This window comes from Meriones unguiculatus, chromosome 10 (assembly GCF_030254825.1).
Source record: "Meriones unguiculatus strain TT.TT164.6M chromosome 10, Bangor_MerUng_6.1, whole genome shotgun sequence".
Taxonomy (NCBI): Eukaryota; Metazoa; Chordata; class Mammalia; order Rodentia; family Muridae; genus Meriones; species Meriones unguiculatus.
This window is the reverse complement of record NC_083358.1, coordinates 33579402-33600814: the sequence shown is the minus strand read 5'-3', so window position 1 is coordinate 33600814 and position 21413 is coordinate 33579402. Positions and strand designations below refer to the sequence as shown.

General features: G+C 52.4%; 1 protein-coding gene across 3 annotated transcripts in view; it reads left to right on the top strand.

Moving 5' to 3' along the window:
• The first annotated feature begins 4802 nt into the window (after nucleotides 1–4802).
• Slc12a3 (solute carrier family 12 member 3) overlaps nucleotides 4803–21413 on the top strand; it is a 34902-nt gene continuing 18291 nt past the window's right edge. For 2 of the 3 annotated variants that reach the window (XM_021657154.2, XM_021657153.2), the window contains exons 1-17: nucleotides 4803–5125; nucleotides 5990–6136; nucleotides 7342–7417; nucleotides 8487–8582; nucleotides 8809–8948; nucleotides 9293–9403; nucleotides 10110–10221; nucleotides 10420–10550; nucleotides 13348–13432; nucleotides 14278–14432; nucleotides 14648–14755; nucleotides 15069–15192; nucleotides 16881–16982; nucleotides 17847–18002; nucleotides 18609–18708; nucleotides 19576–19687; nucleotides 20057–20197. In XM_021657154.2, coding sequence (XP_021512829.1) covers nucleotides 4850–5125; nucleotides 5990–6136; nucleotides 7342–7417; nucleotides 8487–8582; nucleotides 8809–8948; nucleotides 9293–9403; nucleotides 10110–10221; nucleotides 10420–10550; nucleotides 13348–13432; nucleotides 14278–14432; nucleotides 14648–14755; nucleotides 15069–15192; nucleotides 16881–16982; nucleotides 17847–18002; nucleotides 18609–18708; nucleotides 19576–19687; nucleotides 20057–20197 — 2172 coding nt within the window. In that variant the 5' untranslated portion in view covers nucleotides 4803–4849. The remainder of the gene's footprint in view (nucleotides 5126–5989; nucleotides 6137–7341; nucleotides 7418–8486; nucleotides 8583–8808; nucleotides 8949–9292; nucleotides 9404–10109; nucleotides 10222–10419; nucleotides 10551–13347; nucleotides 13433–14277; nucleotides 14433–14647; nucleotides 14756–15068; nucleotides 15193–16880; nucleotides 16983–17846; nucleotides 18003–18608; nucleotides 18709–19575; nucleotides 19688–20056; nucleotides 20198–21413) is intronic. The other variant, XM_021657155.2, reaches the window with a different exon arrangement.

The window sequence follows — 21413 nt, the reverse complement described above, 5'->3', positions numbered from 1 at the left end:
GTGGTACACACCTGTAATTCCAGCAGTTAGAAGGTAGAGGGAGGAAGATCATGAGTTCAAGAGCACCCTGACTTAAAAAGGCCATTGTGAGCCACATAGTAAAACCCTGTATTTTGTTGTTTTGTTTTGGGGGAATGTGGCCTAGGCTGGCCTGAACTTACTATGTAGCTGAGGGTAGTCTTGAGCTCCTGATCCTCTGGCCTCTGCCTCCTGAGTTCTGATTACAGACTTGGGCCACCACACCCAGTTCTTAATAAAGAAACTGTTGTTTAGAAATGAACCTTTGGAATTCAAAATGAGACAGATTGACCATGTCTCCTCTCCTGGTCCCTGGGGAGAGTTTCCCAGAAAGTTAGAAGGCTAAAGATGTTTCTATAACGAAAGTCCAGACGTCAGGGAAGCAAACAGCGCTGATTCATTGGTTTCCTGGCAGAATTGCTGGGATGGAAGAATTTACATTACTGGAAACATGAGCTCTCACTAAGGTCCTACTTTAGTTTATGTAGCTGCAGCAGCACTGAGCTCAGACCAGGCCTGCATTAAGAATTGCAGCTAAGCCTGTATGGAGGGTAAAGGTTGATGGAGACTTACTGCCTTATGAGACAAAAAATAGAAAAAAGTGAAATCTCACTCAGCAGATACTGATCAACTTAGTCAGGGTTCTAAGTCAGCTGTTTTCCTTGGCTGCCAAGAAGCTCCAAGCTTAAATGATTGTTTCTCTCTCTTTTGTTTGAGATATTAGAAACACCTTATAGCATCATTGCCCCAGCCAGAGGAAGCCTCCCCTTTTCTGAACCCATGTAATATTTTATCCAAGGATCTATTCTTTTATGCCTGAGTTGTGGCTAGTGGCTTTGGGTCCTGAACTGCAAGCATCTGAGGACACTAACCATACTTTGTCCTACTTAATCTCCAAAATAGTTGCATTAAGTCTAATGCATTGCTCATACTTGTGGAAACCCATCGGGTGAATAGAATGGTGGCTAAACAGTTTAGTTTCTTTTAAATCTGTCCATGAAGGAAAAGAAGCCAGGAGTCCTTCCTCTCCTTGATCTTAGCCAAAAGGCCAAGAAACAATCAAGGGCCCTTTCTTTAAACATGCAGATGTCGTAATGTCCCCACATTTCCCTTTTTGCATCAGCTGCCATAGCTTCGAGGCATGTTAGTATTCAGCTACTCTAACCCTAAGTACAAGGAGCAGAATTACAGCAGGTACACCCAGGTGCTCCTCAAGGATTCATGGGAATCCCGGTGGTTCAGCCGTTTCTGGCTTTCCAGGACTGTCCTGGTCCTGGTAGCTCTGTACTGTCTCTGCTCCTACACTGAGTAGGATTTGGATCTGTATCTCTTCTGTGGAGTCATCAAGTCTGTAAGCCCCTAGAGGGCAGGGATCCAGCTCCATGTTTGGCACTCCTAGGCCTCTGCGCGGTTCTGACCCAGGGTAGCTCCGGGCCAGGGAAGATGTTTGCATGGGCTTTCTACTTTCTCGGAACTGGAAGAGCCACGCCCCCAGGAGGAAGCCTCACAGTTCTGGTATGGTTGCTGCAGCTGGTGTTGTGAATCAGGCCGACGAGCAGCGCATCCTCTTACCCGGCTATTTCACGACACCAGGGTTGCATCCTACCCATCCTCTCCAGGGAAGCCTCGCGGAACCGCAGGACTCAGGAAGCTGGGGACCGGGTGGGTTGGGGCAACTGACTGAAAGATGATGTGCAGCAGCTTATAGAATCTCTGCCATACAGCACCTCATAGTCACCTAGGATGCTTTAGACAAATGCCATTGTCTGCCTTCCCCCTGCTCTGCCTAAGCCCATGAAGACTCAGAGGTGTGACCTCAGAGTCAGATTCCTAAGAGGTTCTAATCCATGTGCAGCAAGAAGGAACCAGGTAGGCCTACAGCTCCCCTGTTCTTGTCTGACCATGCCATGGCACCTGCTGGCCCTCCCCAGCCCCACTCCTTTAGATTTGGCGTATGCCATTTAATTGTTCCTCCCGGCACCAAGACACAAAGGACAAAAGTAGCGTCTTATCCAAGTACCCCAAGGCTGCCAAGGATTCCCACTCATGAACAGATTCTCCCATTGCTATCTCCCGAAACCTGGCCTCACACGACTTCACCTCAACGTTAATGTCATTGTCTCTGTCTTCAGGACACTCTACCATCTTGCCATCCTAAAGTTCCTTCCAAGCCTGGCCACCTCCACTGCACTTTGAAGCAACCCCTGTCTGGTCCCCCTTAGTCCACATACAACTGCCAAAGTGATCAATAAAAATTCCATCACATAACTTGCAACTTGTAAGTTGGTCTATGAGGCCCCAAGTTCCCTCTTCCATGTATACACTTTGCCTGCTTTGTCCTAACACACAGGCCTTCCTGCTCTGTTGGAAGCCTAAGTCACATTTTGTCCCAGGGCCTTTGTTCTCTTCCTGCCTATCTCCCTACCTCTTGCAGTTCCTGCTCACATATGGGTAGCCAGTCTCAAGGTTTCCATCCTCAGAGAGGCCAAATGACCCTATCTCATAAAAAGCTTTTTCTCCATAGCATGAATTTTGACTATCACTTGTCTGTTTGTCTGTCTGCCCTCTAGAATGTGAGCTCCCCGAGAGCAGGGCTTTGTTTTGTTTGGGGGTGGGGGAGGCTTGCTCAGCATAAAAAATAGTATGTGGTAGTTACCTAATAAATGGGGTGAGATGGGGCTGGAGAGATGAGCTCTTCCGAAGGTCCTGCGTTCAGTTCCCAGGAACCATATGGTGGCTCATCTAGAATGTGATCTGGTGCCCTCTACTGGCATGTGGACATACATGCAGGCAGAATATTGTATACATAATAAATAAAAATGTTTAAAAATAGTGTGGTGGAATTAAGAAATGGCCTTTTCATCCTAGTATCCTACCAGCTCTTCCTGTTCTTCCAGCCAGTCCCCCTCTTACCATGCCTACCTTTCCCCTCAGCACCCATCTCCTGTGAGGTCCCCTCCTCTGCTGGTGCTTGGCTTCCAGGTCCAGGGCCTTGTACATATGTGGAGTTCCCTGTGGCCATGATGACAGCAGGTCCTGAATTGGGAGGTTGCAGCCTGCCTTCCTGTTTTTGTGGCTCAGCCACTGTAGAGAGGATTTTTTTTTTTTTTTTTAAATTTCTGAGTCTGTCTGGTCCTTAGCTGCTCTGCTCCTCCTGAGAGCCAGCCTGAGGCTAGGCAGGAAGGATCTAGATGGCCCTGGTACCGGTGTTGTCCCTTCCTTGCTGCTGTAGTAGCTGAGGCTCACCCAGTGGGGAGAACTACCCAGAGCCCCCCCCCAAACAAACAGAATGGCAACTCCTTGAGACCAATCCCAGGACTGTACTCAAGGTAAGGGTCCTGTGTCCCCTCAGGAGCTGAATTCAGGATGTCAGGGACCGTGTGGCCCAGTTCTGTGTCCCTATCAGAAGGAGCCCCTCTGAGGGTTTATTAGATAGACTGCATTCCATCAGTTAGAACGTTCCCTTCTCAGGGTCTGTGCTTTGGCACAAGGTGTCAAACAGTCACTAGCTGTCCTATTGATAAGCTCCTCAGTATAGGGATCCTGCCTATACTCCATCCTACTCCAGAGAGTGCAGTGGGGCAGGCGGTTCTGGAGAAGGCCCCACACTCCTTCCACCTGACACTGGTGCTCTGAAGAAAGGAAGTGATATGCCAAGGTCATTCAGCAATTTCATAGCCTCTTACTCCTGGCTGAAAACCAGCCCTGCCTGGCCTTTCTATTCCAAGATCTTTATCGGAAATTTTCCACAGCTGCCAGGACACGGTGCATTGGAATGGTGTGGGGATTCTGGCTGGCTGTGATTTTTGCCAGGTAGCTGGCAATTTAAAACTCAGAGGATAAGATCTGCCCCGTGGGCCATAGACCTGTTGGGAGTGAGTGGGGGAGGCTTCACAAATCTCACTGTCCCTGCCAAGAAGACTGACCCAGAGGGGTCCTTGGCCTGACTCCTTACTTCCAGCCATCAGCCCTGCTGGGATCTGGAGGGCAGGGAAAAGGAACACGTTCACTTTTTAAAGTTTTCCTCTCCTCATGGCTTAATGTCCAGTAGAGGCATGATCTGGGTCCTTTCATACCCCAGGGCACTGTCCCTGCAATGGCTTAGGAGCCTTCTTGACCAGACCTCCTCCTACATGTCTCCAGGGAGGGAAAGTACAGGGACCACAGCCCTGTAGGCTAAGCCTATGAACGTGTAGTTCAGGTGTGACACTATGCCTGGTTGCCCTAGAGGCTCATGGCCAGCATCAAGCCCTCAACGTTTGTCAGCCAAGAGGTGGCTTTAGGTCTGACTTGAGGCCGTTAATTCATGTATTTTGAAATGTGTCAGGAAAGAGACACTGAGGCGTTGAGGGATGGAGATTGGAAGACAGACTTCCTTTTTTATATGCATGTCCTAAAATGGCATCCATTCAAAGTAGTAAATAAAAGGAAAGCCACGTGCTGTGGCCCAATGAGAGGACTGTTAGCCTGCAATGCAGGTACTTGTAGCAGGCCTTTTCTGGGTCCTCTCTCATGACTGCTGCTTCCTGGGTCCTAGCTGCAGAACCTCTGCTACGGTGGGCCCAGAAGAGCTACTGCAGGACTCAGCCACGTGGCTCTGACTACCCCAGCCCTCCTCCTCCTCCAAAGTGGCCTCTATGTCAATGGTCAAATAAATGGGGGCAGGACAGAAGTTGCTGTGCTCCGCCTCCTACCCTGGCAGAGACCCTGCTCACTAGCCATGGGCGGTCTGGGTCAAGCTCCCGCCTTCTCCCAGCTGCTGCCCAGCCTATAAAGCCACCCTCAGTGTCCTTGCCCACTCTGTCCCCCTCCCTTGAAACCCAGATCCATAATGGCAGAGCTGCCTGTGACCGAGATGCCCGGTGATGCTCTGTGTAGCGGGCGCTTCACCATCAGCACACTGCTGGGAGGTGACGAGCCCCCGCCAGCCGCCTGTGACAACAGCCAGCCCAGCCACTTGACACACGGCAGCACCTTGTACATGCGCACCTTTGGTTACAACACTATCGATGTGGTGCCTGCCTATGAACACTACGCTAACAGCGCGCTGCCAGGTGAGCCCCGGAAGGTGCGGCCCACCCTGGCTGACCTGCATTCCTTCCTCAAGGTAAGCACCGGTTCAGAGACTGGCCACTTCCTGGCTATGTGACTTTGCCCTGATTACCCACTATGTTCTGTCATCGGGGTTCTAAAGATGGCTGGGCATCTTCCTCAAAGGTCAAAATACCCAAATGAAATAGTGGACAGAGGTGCCGTGACGCTCGGGGCACACTTAATACACATTTCCTGGGTGCTGGCAACTTGAATATAGCATAGCATGGCTGCTCATGTTCATGTAGGTGACATACTCCTAAGAGAGACTGTGAGAGGGAGCATGACAGGCCCTTTCAAATATTGGCTTGCTGGCTTTGCTGGGAGGCTAGAGGGCCCAATCCCTGTGACCTCATGTTTTCACTGACAATGGGATGGTTCTGGATCTGAGACTTAACCTTACTCCTAGTACTCTTTCCTGTTTCAAAGCAACCATCCAAAGGGGCCAAACAAGACCCCTTGTTCGAATAGGGATGCTATGATGAGGAAAGAAAGGGAAGAAGGCCCCAGAGGGGGCTGCAGTCAGGAGGGACATGAACCAGAAGACTGCCATGCTTAGGTAGTGGCCTGGGTTCAAGTACATCTGTGCCAGACACTCAGTGTGTGGCCTGGGACAAACTGCTTCACCTCTTGTCCTATCTGCCTTCTCAGACTTGTCTGATCTCAGCCGTCCGCCCTAGAAGGGGTGCAGCCTCCCTGAGCAAGAGCACTCCGGATGCTCAGCCTGCTCTCCCCGGTGTCTTTCCGAGCTTCAAGCAACCTTGCGCCCATGAAGCTGTCCAAGGGCTGCCTGTGTGGCAAAGTGGGGCAGGCAGGGCTGAATACAGACACCCAACCCCCACCCCCATTTCCTGACTCCTACTGGTCTCTGGGCCCCTAGCAGGAAGGTAGCCACCTGCATGCCCTGGCCTTTGATGGACGGCCAGGCCGTGAACTGACCGACGGACTAGTGGAGGACGACACAGGCACAGACAGCGAGAAGAAACCGGAGGAGCCTGTGCGCTTTGGCTGGGTCAAGGGGGTGATGGTGAGTGGGTGTGGCCTAGAGCTTGATGTCTAGAAAAAGTTGGGGTAGAGCTCTTTTAGCCTCAGCTTTGATTCTCAGGTCCTTGTGGGCAGGTTAGACTCAGTTAGACTCAGGTTAGGCTCAGTTTGGGCCTCAGTTTCCCCATCAGCCTCGCCCTCCAATTTTATTTGGTGTAAGCTTCCCAAACTTCTTGTGTGCTCTTGGCCAAGACCCAACCCTGGAAAGATCTCTCCTTAGCCACGCACTAATGTAGCCTTGGGAAAGTTACTTAGCCACTCCCTGCCTCAGTTTCCTCAGTTTAATGTTGAGCATTAAATTAGTTTATAGGTGTGAAAATTCTTGGATCAAGGCCTGCTGAGGGGATTCTTAGAAGAAATTCCTCCATAGCGCCAACAGAGGGCAGCACCAACATACAAATCTACACTTCCTCCCGCTCCATTCCCGTACCAGGCCACACCCTCATGGAAAGGAGTGTTCGCTGTAGCATGGATCATAAATAAGCCTCCGAGCAGTAAAGAATCAAGTGACCTTGACTTTGAAAGACACTATAGGGTTCTACAAAGGTGATGGGATGGAGTGTAGGAGAATGCAGAACCGAAACCTTCATCTACCTGTGGGGGCTTCGAAGTCAGGGCTGGAGCACACCCTGATCTGAACTGTCCGGAACCAGCCACACCCTAGTTTTCATCTCAGCAGATGACAGACCCAGAAATCTCAGGAGTCTGAAGGTCACATGTCCCTACCTGGCCCTAGTTGTTAGCAGGGCCAAAGGCCATATCATGCCCTCCCACTCGGAATGCCAGCCCCAAAGATGACCTCTGACTTTGCCTCTATTGTGGAAGCAACTGGAACTTTGGTTTCTGCCCTATGTGGGGTGCTGGCTTTTGCTGCTATTTGCAGAATACCAGGCCCAGGGCCAATAGCTGCCCCAGGCAGTGGCTGGGACCTGGCAGACTCAGGGCCTTGGGCTTGGAACAGGCTGAATGGTGGCAAGGCTGAAGCCCATTTCCAGGCCTCCATGGCAGGGCGGGAGGAGGTGGGAAGAAAAGCTGTCCTCCCCTCCTGTCCTAAGCCAGGCAGCCTGCTCTCACAGAAGGGAGAGCGCAAGAAGCATCCGTAGGTGTCTGCAGACCTGGGAACAAGCCCTTGAGGTTTGGCCTTGGGCATTTGGCCCTCAGAAAGCCTCTAACCCCCTCTCCTCCCAGATCCGATGCATGCTCAACATCTGGGGTGTGATCCTCTACCTGCGGCTCCCCTGGATTACGGCACAGGCGGGCATTGGTGAGTGCCCAGGGGGAAGGGAAAGTGCTTGTGCTTGAGTTCTGGCCCAAGCCCCTTGCACTGTAGGGACCCCAGGCTAAGCCTGCCCCTCCCCAGCACACCCTTAGGCAGCAGCCACAGCACATCTTTGTATTTGAATGTGCCTCTCCAGAGGAAACCTCAGCCATCTACCCTGGGAGCCATCCACCTCTTTTGAGGTGGGTCATCCATTGGCGCAGATCTCACCAATTAGGCTAGACTGGCTGGCCAGCAAGCCCCAGGGATCCTCCGATCTATACCTCCCCAATACTGGGCTTACAGGGGCATGCCACTATGCCCAGGACTTTTGGGTAGGTTGTGGAGAGCAAACTCAGATCTTTGTAAGCCAAGTACTTAACTGTTCAGCTGTCTCCCAGGTGCCCTGGATTTTTGTTTTCCTTTTGAGACAGAGTCCTCCATAGCTCAGGTCTCAAATTCACTATGGAACAATCAAGGATGACCTTAGATCTCTAGCTGCCACATCCCAAGTGCTAGGATAAATGGTGTGTGGCACCATGCCTGAATTATGTGGTATTAGGGCCCAAACCCAGTCCTTGTGCCAGGCAGGCAGTCTCCCAGCTGAGCTACATCCCCAGTCCTTATTTTGGGGAGGTTATATTTTGAGGGTTTGTGGGGGTTGCTGTTGTTTGAGGTAGGGTCTCTCTGTGTAAAACTGGCTTTTCTAGAACTTGCTATGTAGATCAGGCTGGCCTTGATCTCACTGAGATCTGCCTGCCTCTGCCTCCTGAGTACTGCCTCCTGACATGCGCCACCATGCCCAGCCCCTACTTTCTGTTTTGACACGGGGCCTCTCTTTATATTGCCCAGGCTGGCCTTGAACTGTCCACCTCTCAAACGCTGGGATAACAGGCCTGTCCCTCAGCCTCTGGCTAAGACCCATTGTTCTTCAGGTGACAAAGCTGAGGCTCAGGGAAGGAAAAGGACTCAGTTCACATTAGGACTTAGGGGGCTGACTCAGGTTTCTCTGTGGATTCTCACCCGAGGAGTGCATTGATTGAGTTTTGGTGTATTCAAATTCACCCTCGTACAGTGCTGACTTGGCTCATCATCCTACTGTCAGTCATGGTCACATCCATCACAGGCCTTTCCATCTCGGCCATCTCCACCAACGGCAAGGTCAAGTCAGGTGCGTTGTCCCGGGGCCATCTTCACCTGGATGCCATGCTTTTTCTCCGGCTCTCTGAGCTAACACCCAACCCCAGACACACCCCATCAACCCGGGTAGCTTCAGATGGGGACTTGTGGGAGTTCTCTACCTCTTAAGGGAGTCTCAGTTACCCACCTTGTGGCCCTTGGTCCTGCCCCTCGCAGTACACTGTTCTTTCTCTGGCTTCCTGCTCTGGCCCTGCTAGGTGGCACCTATTTCCTTATTTCCCGGAGTCTGGGCCCAGAGCTGGGGGGCTCCATTGGCCTCATCTTCGCCTTTGCCAATGCTGTGGGTGTGGCCATGCACACTGTGGGCTTTGCAGAGACGGTACGGGACCTGCTTCAGGTGAGGGGCCAGGCGTGGGGCAGAGGGAGCAGGACAACCTCTCCACACTGCTCTGCCCACTGGACCAGGCCTTCCTTCTCCCACCTAATCTTAGCTATCCTTGACCAAAGCTATCTCTGGTCACTTTGGGTGGCAATAAAGTTTTCATTAAGTACAGACTGTCCTCCACAAAACCCCTTTGGGGATATATGTTGCCTTTGGGTCGTGTTGTCTAGGCCCCACGCAGTAGCTCTTTGGGGGTTGGGGGCAGGTAAAGCATCAGAGTATGGGCTGAATGAAGTGGGGATGGGGGTCTGGAGGGGCAGAGGTGAAGACAGGACACACAGCTGGTCTGCTCCCCCCAGGAGTACGGCACACCTATTGTAGACCCCACCAATGACATCCGCATCATCGGTGTGGTCACTGTCACCGTGCTGCTGGCCATCTCGCTGGCTGGAATGGAGTGGGAGTCCAAGGTGAGGAGGATGTGCTGGGAGTGAGAGGGTGGGCCTGGTCGAGTTTTGCCTCTTCTTAGCCTATCAGCTAGGATTAAAGTGCTGCTGCATGGACAAATGGACCCTAAGACAGACTTTGTTTTCTGTCTCCTGTAACCATCCAAAGTGTGTGGTTTAGGGCTAGCATACTGGTTTCCATGGGAGTGGGGAGAGGCATGCAGATTCCTTCCATGTTGTGACCTTCCCATCCCTGAGTATGGCCTTTATTCACCTGGTCCACAATGGCCACTATCATCATGTCTGTGGTCCAGGCAGAGGAAAAGGGGAAGGGTGAAAGGAGGAAAGGAGGGAATTCCCTATCACATACTTTTAAAGTAAAGCCAGTAGTTGTAAATATTACTCCTGCTCACACTCCATTGACCAGAACCTGGGCTGCCCATACATAGCTGCAAGGGAGGCAGGAATATGTGTTCTTCAATACTGCTGAATCCTGTATCTACCCAAATGTCAGAGGTTCAATACCATGAAACAAGAGAAGAATTGTTGGGTTATATCCAGCAGGCTGGACCAGAAGGGAACCTTCAGTCATCTTGTTCACTGTCATATCCCTGACTCTTTATTATCTGACTGAAATGAGGAAGTGGTTGTGTGGTTAAAGGAGTGAGGGACCACAGCAGGACCCTGCAGGATGGAGCTGCCATCTGACCTCCAGTGTCCCTTTCTCCAGGCCCAGGTGCTATTCTTTCTTGTCATCATGGTCTCTTTCGCCAACTACCTGGTGGGCACACTGATCCCAGCATCTGCAGACAAGGCCTCCAAAGGCTTCTACAGCTACCATGGTATGTGAGGTCAGGAGCTCACAGAGGCTCTGTGGGTGGGGACAGCTGATCTGTGTATTTGACTCATTAAATGGGCACAAGAGGCTGGCATCTCCTCTCATGGCCAGAGGCTTCTGGGTATCTGACTGCTGGTTTGACTGTGCCAAGCTAGGTGGCCAAGCCCTGTGGGTGGCTTTGACATAGGCATTGGTTTTCCAGGGGACATTTTTGTTCAGAACTTGGTACCTGACTGGAGAGGCATTGATGGCAGCTTCTTCGGAATGTTCTCCATTTTCTTCCCTTCGGCCACTGGCATTCTGGCAGGGGCCAATATCTCCGGGGACCTCAAGGTGAGCAGAACCTATCCTAACTGTCTGGTACCTCAGAGGACCAGCCTCCCTGAACCCTGATATCATCCCAGGATCCCAGCTCTACTCACGACAGGCATTTGACTAAGAGACCTCGTATGTCCTGCTCTTCTTATTTTGCAAAACTTCTGCGTCCCTTTCAAATCCCTCCTGCAACATTTCTGCCTGGCCTTCCATGGTCCAAGGTGTGTTTGCAGCATAAGATGTCAGCCCAATGTCTCTGGCTCTATTTCCAGCTTAGAGTCAGACACAAGCTAGGTGCCTGGTGTGTTTGTTGATTGAATAATAATGAAATGGACTCAGAGCAGCAGGGTGAAGTGGGGATGAGGACAGAAGGTCCAGCAGAACCTCTGGGTGGGAATGGGGCTAGAGCCTTCATCAGGTGAGATAACGGGAGGGCTTTTGCCAGCAAAAAGCAAAGAGATGATGGTGTGCCAGACAGTGGGCCAATGAAGTACCTGGCATCGTGCTGAACTCAGAGCTGAGTCTGAGCTCACGCTCCTTCCCCCTTGGAGGTGTGGCTCGGTCATTCTCCTCATGGGCAAGCTGGGCATGGTGGCTCAGGCTTAGAACCTCGGCACTCACAAAGCTGAGTCAGGAGGAGCAGGAAACTGAAGATCATCCTTGCCTACAACAGTATGTTCAGAGTCAGCCTGGGCTCTGTGAAGCACTGTCTTGTAAAACCAAACCAAAACCAAGAGCGAACCCAGATGTTCCCAGAGACAGTGCGGAAGGCAGCCTGCTCAGCTGGCTAGGCTGGGATCTCTTATTGAGTGAGTGAGGCCTGGAGAGCAGGGTCCTTACTTACCCATTTCTCTCAAGCCAGCAGCTGGCCGGCACCTGGGGTGCCTACCTTCAGGTCGTGGTTAGGCATGGCCTGTGTTTAGACAACCTGAACCCTCTTCAAGCCCTATTAGATGTCACTGTCGTCATGCTTCTCTCTCCAGTGCTCAGCCTCAGGGCCAGCAGCTATCCGAGAGCTGGGTTGGTTGGCATGTTGCTGTGCCCTTCTGCCTTGGGCCTTAAGTTGACTCTTGGACTTGACTCTGCCCTTCCCTGTGGGACTGTGCTCAGCAGCGGAGTCCCCACTGTGAGACTCTGGACATTCTCTGTAGGCCTCACTTTCTTCAGCTGTAAAGTGATACCGCAGCAGGTGTCGCCTCAGAGGGCTGATTCTTGTAAAGTGCTTAGAGCAGAGAATGTGCAAGTGGGGAGGGTGGCCTTGGGACCCCTAGGATTACAGATGCACACCGCCATGCCAAGCTCTGTGTGGGTTCTGGAGCTCTGAGCTCAGATGCTCATGCCTACACAAGGGGTCTCTGTAGGTGAGCTGAGTCAGGGTGTAGCCGTGCCAGAGGAGGAAGCGGCAGGTACTAGCTGATCTTTGTACACACAGGTCACTCACTTGTACTTAGACCCCAAGTAAAGCTTGGCCATCCCTTTTGGGCCTCGCCTTGGTAAAGCTTTGCCACTCCTCTAGGGCTAAGGCCTGGGAGTCCTTGACACAGTCACTCAAGGCTTCATTCAGCCAAGGCTTCCTCTACTCCCTAAGAGAACGACCTTATCTCTACTTACACCTCCAAGGACCTCTTTCCAAATAAGGGCACATTCTGAGGTTCTAGGTGGATATGGCTTGAGGGGGACAGAGAACGCTCATCACCATAGTTATTGGGTTAGGACTATAGCTTGAGGCCTGGGAAGTCCTTATGGATGAGAAACCCCGACAGCTCCGCACTCAGGCGGCCATGGCCTGTTGGAATTGGAACCAGGCCCTCCCTACACAAGTCAGGTTTAATGGGCATCCCTAGTAAGGCTAGGGTAACAGAGACCTCAGCGGTTTCAAGTCTCCCCAGGTTGTAGCCTTCTTCCACTCCAGACCTCTGTTCCCATTTCTCTCCAGCCTGTCAACCCACTTTCCACACTGATCTGTCTGCTGGACTTCCTAGAGCCCTAGGAGGTTTTCAGACATTACTTCATGGCAGACACTGGCCCTCCCCCTGGGTTGGGGTCTGGGCCTCAGTGGAGCAGTTATTGCACTCGCTGTGGAAAAGCAGCCTGTGCTGCTATTCTGGGACCAGCTCGTGGAGTCTGAGGCTGTGGGTCTGTGGGTCTGTGGGTCTGTGGGTCAGGACTCCTGGCACCAGAAGCTCTGTATACCACTCTCCTTACATCCTTGGCCCCTCACCAGCTGGGTGGGATTGCACAGGCCATATCTCTGGAAATTCTGTTTGAGAAAGTGTCTAGAAAGGGGAGGCTATGACCTGTGGGGGTAGGGTTAGGCAGGCAGGGAAATGAGTGCTGTTTCTGTTAGGAAAAATCTCTCTCTGGGAGCAGGAGAATGCTTAGGACACATATTCTATCTCCTTATTGCTGGACAGCGAGACAAATTAATTAGTTGATGGCGATTTACTGTGACACACACTGAGGTGAAGGGGGTCTGGACCACCTTCTTAAAGATGACTCTGAGGTGAGAGCCAGGTGCAGCCCCTCCCCCACGCATTCCTCCCTGCACCCCGAAACCTCTCATGAGCCTTGTCAAGAGTCTTCTGTGGGTGGGACATGGAGTTGATGAGGTTTCTCACCTTCATCAGTTTCAACCCTGGGATCCTGGGGTGGTGGCCATCTTGTTGGCCTCCAGTCATGGGCCCTCTTCTTCCCATGGGCTAGACAGGTTCTGAGGGTCCAAGGTCAGGGTCTGTTGCTCACCCCTGCCTCTGCCAAGGCTCAGAGGCCTAAAGGAACCCCACGGGTTGCCTGATACTACCATGCCCTCCCACAGGATCCTGCTGTAGCCATCCCAAAGGGCACACTGATGGCCATTTTCTGGACCACCGTCTCCTACCTTGCTATCTCGGCCACCATTGGTGAGTAGCCAGCACAGCACAGATGGCGAAAAAGAGAAAAGTGGATTCCGCCCTGTAGTAAGGCTAGAGGAGGCTGCAACATGGGGCTGGCTTCTCACAGGGAGAGAGAGCTTGGCAGGGCGAGCCTTGAGCCCTGCTTCTGGAGCACCTGTCATCTCTGCAGTGACAGGACATCTTCACAGTGAGGGAGGCCAGACCAGGGCCCTCAGGCACCTCAAGACATTGAAGTTCCAGATTCCAGTGTGAAGACCAAGCAAAGGGCAAACAACGCTGCATTATCACCACATTTCATCCGGGCACTGCCATTGCCTTCATTTTAGAGGAGAAACCCAGAGCTCTGAGGAGCAGAGGGACCTGCTCAAAGCCACATAGCTCCAGAGTGGCCGAGCCAGGCTCTGAACCTACCTCAGCGGTCAACACCTTCCTTGAACTGAGTGCCTTTGGGTACACTTGCATTCTCCTTGGAGGCGAGCTGCTCACAAGGGGGCCTGGGGATTTGAACTTCCTCATGGGCACTCGGGGCTCAAGGGCCAGGTCTCTGCTTTAAGGACATAGAGCAGGTCTCTGCAGCTCTCCCTGCCTTGGTTCAAAGGGGGTGGGAGGGCAACAACAAAAATAAGAGTACTGACTTGCTCAGATGGTCAGGTGCCCCCACTACTCCCATACCTGCCACTATCATTAATGTTATCACACGATAAAGGAGGAGCCAGCCTGTCTGTAGTGTCTTACCCTCTGAGAGGTGGCCAGCCTTTGGGGGATGGGAGATGGGTAAGGCAAAGGACAGAAGGGGAAAAGGGACACACACACACACACACACCCCTCAACACACGCCTTCCTCCTCTTAGGCTCCTGTGTGGTGAGAGATGCCTCTGGGGACCTGAATGACACCATGACTTCTGGCCCAGGCATCTGCGAAGGGCTAGCCTGTGGCTATGGCTGGAACTTCACAGAATGCTCCCAGCAGCAGAGCTGCCGCTACGGCCTCATCAACTACTACCAGGTATAAGCAGCAGGACACCCAAGGCCAGAGAGGAGACTGTGGGAAGCTGTTGCCCAAGGCTGGGGTAGGGCTTCCTGCCCAGGGGTTGCCCTCAACCCCTGCCTACGAGTAGGCTTTGAGTCTCCGAGCTGGGGCTGAGGTGTCAGGTCCACAGCCTGCTGGAGAAGAGGGACGCCCAGCAGGGTTTCTAGCTCAGCCCCACACCATCTCCACAGACCATGAGCATGGTGTCCGCCTTCGCGCCCCTCATCACAGCCGGCATCTTTGGAGCCACACTGTCCTCTGCCTTGGCCTGTCTTGTCTCTGCTGCCAAGGTCTTCCAGGTGAGCTTGCAGAAAGGGGTGACTGGGGGTGATGGTTCTGGCTGGGGAGAGCTGAGCAGAAAGATTTCCTGGGCTGCTGCGAAGTGGGTTGTGTGAGGGGTCTGGGTGGAAGAGAAGGGGAGCAGGCTAGCAGACTCTTAAAGGGAGCAGCCGTGTCTCTGTGGGGAGGAGAGGCCTGGGTTCTCTCCTTCCCAGAAATAGAAACCTGCTGAGGTCATAGAGGGTGCCACACAGGGTCAAGGGCACGGGTGGCCCTGGGAAGGAGAAAGGGGGGGCCCAGCCTGGGGTAGAGCATGCTGTACACTGTCCACAGTGCCTGTGCGAAGACCAGCTATACCCTCTGATTGGCTTCTTTGGCAAAGGCTATGGCAAGAACAAGGAGCCTGTGCGTGGCTACCTGCTGGCCTACGCCATTGCTGTGGCCTTCATCATCATTGGTAAGAGGCTCCTTCCCCAGCCATCTATGAAGGTACTAGAAATCCCTCCTCTCACCCCTGGTGTCACTGGGCACTTGGAGAAGAGCGCTTGTCTGGTGAACTAACCAGGACCAGGCTAAACCAGGACATACTAAACACTTGTTTTACCCAGCCCCAGTGAATAACTCTTGAGTGGATGAAGCCCTGTCTGGAGGGCCCCTGGTAGGCCACATGATCCTTTTCCAGGCAGGGTAGCTACCAAGCCATACCAGGTAGTGGGTCTTTGTGCTGTCAGGAGGAAACTTCTCTGCCTTTCCTGCTTCTGCATTCCAGTGTCTTGACAACCGGGACTCCACCCCACCTCCAGGATACCAGTGGAGCTGGGCTACGCTGATACAAACAGCTATTCAATGTTTTTACAGATACATATATATATGTATATATGTATACATATAAAGCCAGCCTCTCAGCTAAATGACAGTCAAGTAGAATGACCTCTGCTGGTTTTGCCCTGCTCCTGCTGTTTGATGGCTGATAAGTCATTTCTCTAAGCCACGGTTTGCTCATCTGGATTATGAGGTGGGGGTGGGGGGACAGTACATAGTTCATAAGCCACAGATGGGCAGGAAGAGAGCCTGTGGCACAAGCCCACATAGATATGCATACACATTCCCAATGCATCCTGGTTAACTCGGCCAGGGAAGCAGAATTCGATGGAGAAGTGACTAGGCTATAACATGATATTCCCTGTCCTGGTCCCTACGCAGAAGTGGGGGCATATGGTCTGTGGAGACCCCGTGCACAGGTCTCCCTGTTACAGCCAGATCCCTGCTGCTCAGGCTGGTCCCCTTACCCCCCACCCCCAAGACCTGCCCTCACAGTCTGGTTGCTGTCTCTCAGGGGAAGATTCTGGATACTAGATCCTGCATTGTATGAAGAAGGAGACAGAGAAGTCTAGTTGGCTGGCCTCCTCAAGACCCATCCCTGTCCTCTGCTGCCCAGGCTCAGGGCTATTTCTTATAGCTGAGGGTGTATGGGTAGTACCTTTGAGCTGATTGATGGTTCTGTCTTGGCCAAACTAAGGACTATGACCCTTGATACTCAAGGGGACCCAATTAAGGGGACCTGATGGAGTTATGTGCAGAAATACTTGTCCCAAAAGAGCTGCTTGAGAGACCCTAAAATGTAGCTTGACATGCACAAGTTTATCTGGGTGTACTGGGGCCAGGGAGAGCGGGAAGAGGAAGGACCATTGTGGACAGGACTGCAAAATGGTCTCAGGGGACCTGGGTCACATTGTCAAATGTTTTCCTTATATTAATTTATGCTCCAAGAGAGTCATTTCCACTGTCTCTGGACACCCAATAACCTGAGAGAGTCCATTCTCATTGTCCCCTACCCTCCGAATATTTTTACACATTTGTTATGGGGGGGCAGGCATGCGAGGGTCAGAGGACGGCTTGTAGGACTTCCCTCCCACCACACAGCTGACTGATCTTGCCTGCTCCCTTCGTCTTTTTAAAAACCGCCGCTTAGGCTTTCTGAGGCGCTGCCCCTTGGCACTTCAAGGGGCCAAGGACTCGTGGGGAGGGTGAGGTGACTGAGCATAAGACCTGGCTGTGCTAGGGGCCACTCTATGAGTGTGGGTGCCGGGCAGTTTCTGTGCTGGAGCCCAACAAGTCGCCCCTCTCTCCCTGCGTTCTTTGAAGCTGAGCTCAACACCATCGCACCTATCATTTCCAACTTCTTCCTCTGTTCCTACGCCCTCATCAACTTCAGCTGCTTCCATGCCTCCATCACCAACTCACCTGGTAAGCAGGTTCTCCCAAACACAGGAAGAGGTGCAGAGGATCTGGGGGCGAGAGGAGGAGGCTTGGGTGGAGGGGGCAGTCCAAAATTGCCTTAATTTAAAACCACATGAAAGGAATGTCTGTACCCTAACAAAGCCAGCCATCCTTTACGGAGCACAGTGCATCCTTTACCGGGCATGGAGGCTGTTCTCTTTCCACCCTTGAGCAACTTCTGAGGAGTCAGAAGTCTGACCCCTCAGAAAGTGACCAATTTCCCAGTAGCAGAAAGTGCAACCGTTTGCGCGCAGCTCGTCTCTAGAGGGCGCTGTTCGTACTGAAGCATAGCTGTCTCTGCTGCTGCTACTGAAAACCTTCTCGCAGATGGCAGTAAAGAGAGTAGAGGAATAATTTTGCTAATGGTTCCCAGATGGATGGGCCTGTTATCCCCATACTTTCCACACAAGCCACAGCGCGCCTGGCACTCTTGCAGATGTGCCATAGTACAGTGGTCACTAGAAGTGGCCCTAATGTGGTACAAAGTCAGGAAGAATCAAGTCTTCCATCCCTTTAATCCTCTGGTCTCCACAGGACCCCTGAGATCTAGCACAGTTGACATTGGGGCTGTGTTTAGCCAGGGCTGGACGCTCCCTTCCTGGTATAGCTTGTCAGCATGGTGAAATAAATGCCCAACAGGCAAGGCTGTGGTTCTCCTTAGAGGCCCCTACCCAAACCCTAGAGTTAAGGCTGGGATGGCCCTACTGATTCCTGGCTAGTGGGGTACAGGCCAGGACCACAGCACTGGGTGTGGAGGAGGGACCTTGCGGCAGCTCGGGTAACGAGAAGGCTCCTGAGCTTGGGCATGCGCACTGACCTGGCCCTGCCCAGGGTGGAGACCCTCCTTCCGATACTACAGCAAGTGGGCAGCGCTGTTTGGGGCAGTGATCTCCGTGGTCATCATGTTCCTGCTTACCTGGTGGGCGGCTCTCATCGCCATCGGAGTCGTCCTCTTCCTCCTGCTCTATGTGATCTACAAGAAGCCAGGTGTGTGGCTGAGGTCCCCTCGGGGCTCCACTGCCTGCCTGGGTAGCGATGCAGCCAGGCCAGCCCCTCATCCCAGCTGAAGCTTAGCCTTGGCCGTCCCCTTAAATGGGACTGAGGCTGGCCTCCGCCTCAACCTTTCTGAGCCAGGTGCTCACGGAACAGCCCCACCCAGAGCTAGACCTTTACTGTCAGGTACCTAGAGGGACCATCTGCTATTGTATACAGACTGGCCAGGGTGGCCACAGGTGTGCCAAGGTGAGGGACTGTCCACCTGCATGCAACAGGGTCCTGAACTGACTTCAGTCCAAGGGAGGTGACCCTAGAACTCTACATCTGAATGTGGCCTTGTAGGTGGTCTCAGAGGTCTGCTTGTCAAGTAGGAGTTTCAGCACTCTGCTACACGCATAACCTTGAACTAGGTAACCATATACGTGACACTTGACTCCAGACCTGCACTCAGCAGGAACAAAGTTGCCAGCTGTCCATCCATCCGTGGCCTCCAAAGGTGCTCTGTGCCCACGGAAGGTGGACATTCCCTCTTCCCTCGCATGACTGGTTTCTTTCTGCAGTTTTGAGCCTTGATCTCTTTCTCCTCTCTGCCCTCAGAGGTGAACTGGGGCTCCTCAGTGCAGGCTGGCTCTTACAACCTGGCCCTGAGCTATTCCGTGGGCCTCAATGAGGTGGAAGACCACATCAAAAACTACCGGTGAGCAAACCTTCTGGGCCATCTGGGAGCCTGGAGCCAGCCATGGTCCTCTGCCCTGGTAGATCCAGGATGGTAGCACCAAGGTGGAAGAGCTGCTGACCATTAGAGTTAGCCCAATAGGGACAAAGCGAGGGAGAGGTCCTCATGTCTCAGTTCCCACAATGGAAGCTGTCCTGCCCCCAGGATCACTTGGTTCAATTCTCATGACACAATCCTGGGATGCCGGCAGTGACAAGCCTGTGCCGGGTGCCCCTCAGAGCTGGTCCTCAAAGCTAGTGGTGAGGGGAGTCCACCTTCCAACTTCCTCCCGCCTGACTGTATTACAATCAACCAGATCATTTATGTTCCACCTACTGTGACCCACATACTCACGACACGCCTCTGAGACCCACAGTAGCACAAACCTCAGACATAGGCAAGCACACATGAGGTTTGGAGACATTAACTAGCCCTGTTTGCCCAGCTGGTAAATGAACCATTGAGTCTGGCTTTGACTGGCAGAGGTGCTTACCCTGTGTAGCCTCACAACACAAAGGTTCAGGCACCTGGCCAAGGTACAGTGAGTTTGTAAACAATGGCCTCCTCATGACTGATCTTTACTCTGCTTTCTGCCACGCTGGGCTTGGCAGGGCAAAGGAACTGTGTAGGCTGCTGGGTCTGGTGACCTGAGCAAGAAGGACAGAAATGCTTGGTATCATGGCCTCAAAAAACCCCGAAAGAGCTCTTGAGTCCCAGCTGGAATGATGTGTCCCAGCACACACAGTCTCACCCGGGGCCAGCAGGACCAGGAGTCCAGGGGCGCCTGCCTTTAGCACGAAGGCCCAAAGGGCTCTCTCCTGATGTCTCATGCTGTGTTCCTCCTTCTAGCCCCCAGTGCCTGGTGCTTACAGGGCCCCCCAACTTCCGCCCAGCCCTGGTGGACTTCGTAAGCACGTTTACCCAGAACCTAAGCCTGATGATCTGTGGCCACGTGCTCATTGTGAGTGCTCCCAGGGGCTTGGGAGGGACATCTCTACCCTGGAGTGGTGGGGGGACCTGGATGCAGTGTCCACCCAGGGATAGGAGGGGTAGGGGAGCTAGCGGAGGCTGGCCAGGTCCCTCTTTCAGAACGTGGTCTCGTGAAGCTCAGGCTGGCTCAAGTTCACTGTGACGCTGAGGCTGACCCTACCTCTATCACTCAAGTGCCACAATGCCTACCTTGCCTTCCCCCTTTTCCTTCCCTCCTCTACTCTAATCAAGAGCTGCTCCAGGTGCTTCCAAGTCTTAAGGGAGCCGCTAGGACAGGGGAAGGGCTGAGTTAGACTGGACGGTGAGGACGGCCATGATCTCACCTGTCCCTCACCCACAGGGACCCCGCAAGCAGAGAGTGCCCGAGCTCCGGCTCATCGCCAGTGGGCACACCAAGTGGTTGACCAAGAGGAAGATCAAAGCCTTCTACTCAGATGTGATTGCCGAGGACCTCCGCAGTGGTGTCCAGATCCTCATGCAGGTCCCGGCCAGGCTTCCTGCGGGGCTGCTTCAGTGAGGCAGCTTGCGAAGCAGACGTCCTGGTCTAGCTTAAGCTTCAGTGGCTGCAGTGGGGGTCCCCCCACTTTCTTCTGTCTCAAGCTGTGCTAGCTCAGGAGTACCCAGGACCTCTGGGAACCTGTAGGGACTGCGTGGCTTCCCCCAGATCCTGTTTCTATTGTGTTTTGGTTTGGTTAAATTTAGTTTAGTTTTAGTTTTTTACAGTGTTGTGCATGTGAGATAAAAGCTCTACCATTGATCTACATCCACAGACCCCTTTTTACTTCAAAAGAAGTGTTTGAGACTGAGTATCACTTAGTTGTCCGGGCTGACCTTGAACTCACTCTTCAGCCCAGGGGGTCCCATGATTTGCAATCCTCCTGCCTCACCTTTCTAGTTAGCTGGGAGCACAGGTCTGTGTGACTTGAAGGCTTCCACCCTTTTATGTATTTTTTTCAGATATAATTTACATTTAGTAGAGTGGAAACCATAGTGACAGATGCTTGCACAGTGGTGTCCAACCATCACTCAGATTAACTTCTAGAATGTTCCATGGGGTAGTGAATTCTCTCTTCCATATTTTCATGTGAAGCATCTGAGAATCCTTTTTCATGGTTTTAACTGTTTCTCAACTTGAAAAAAAAAGTGAAATGTGTGAGGCCTTTCTTGGGTTTTCCAAAACCATTTTAGAAGTAGGTAGAGGCTGGTGACGTAATGAAGCGTACACGTGGGGCTTTTTTTTTTTTTGTGGTTTTGTGGGTTTCTGTTTTGTCTTGTTTTGTTTTGTTTGTTCTGTGTGAGACAGGTAACCACTATGCAGAGCATGCTAGCTTCTGACTGTTGCCTGGTGTGTTCCAAACTCCTCAGGCTCATGCAAAGATCCTCCTGTCTTACCTTTTTTTGGGGTGGGGGTGGGGTGGTACTTGGAGATCAGGTACAAGGCCTCGTGAGTATTAGGAAAGTGTTCTACCATTGAGCAAAACCATTGTCTGCCTCAGTTTCTTGGTAGCTATGAGTAGAGGCGTGTATACTATGCCCAGCTTGATATATAGAGATATATAGACAGATAGATATTGTGTGAATTTGCATTTATTTGTTTTGAAGAAATGATTAATTTCTTTTGGAGACAGGGTCCCACAGTGTGGCCCTGGCTAACTGGAACTATCTATATAGACCTCCAGGTTAACCTCTAAATCACA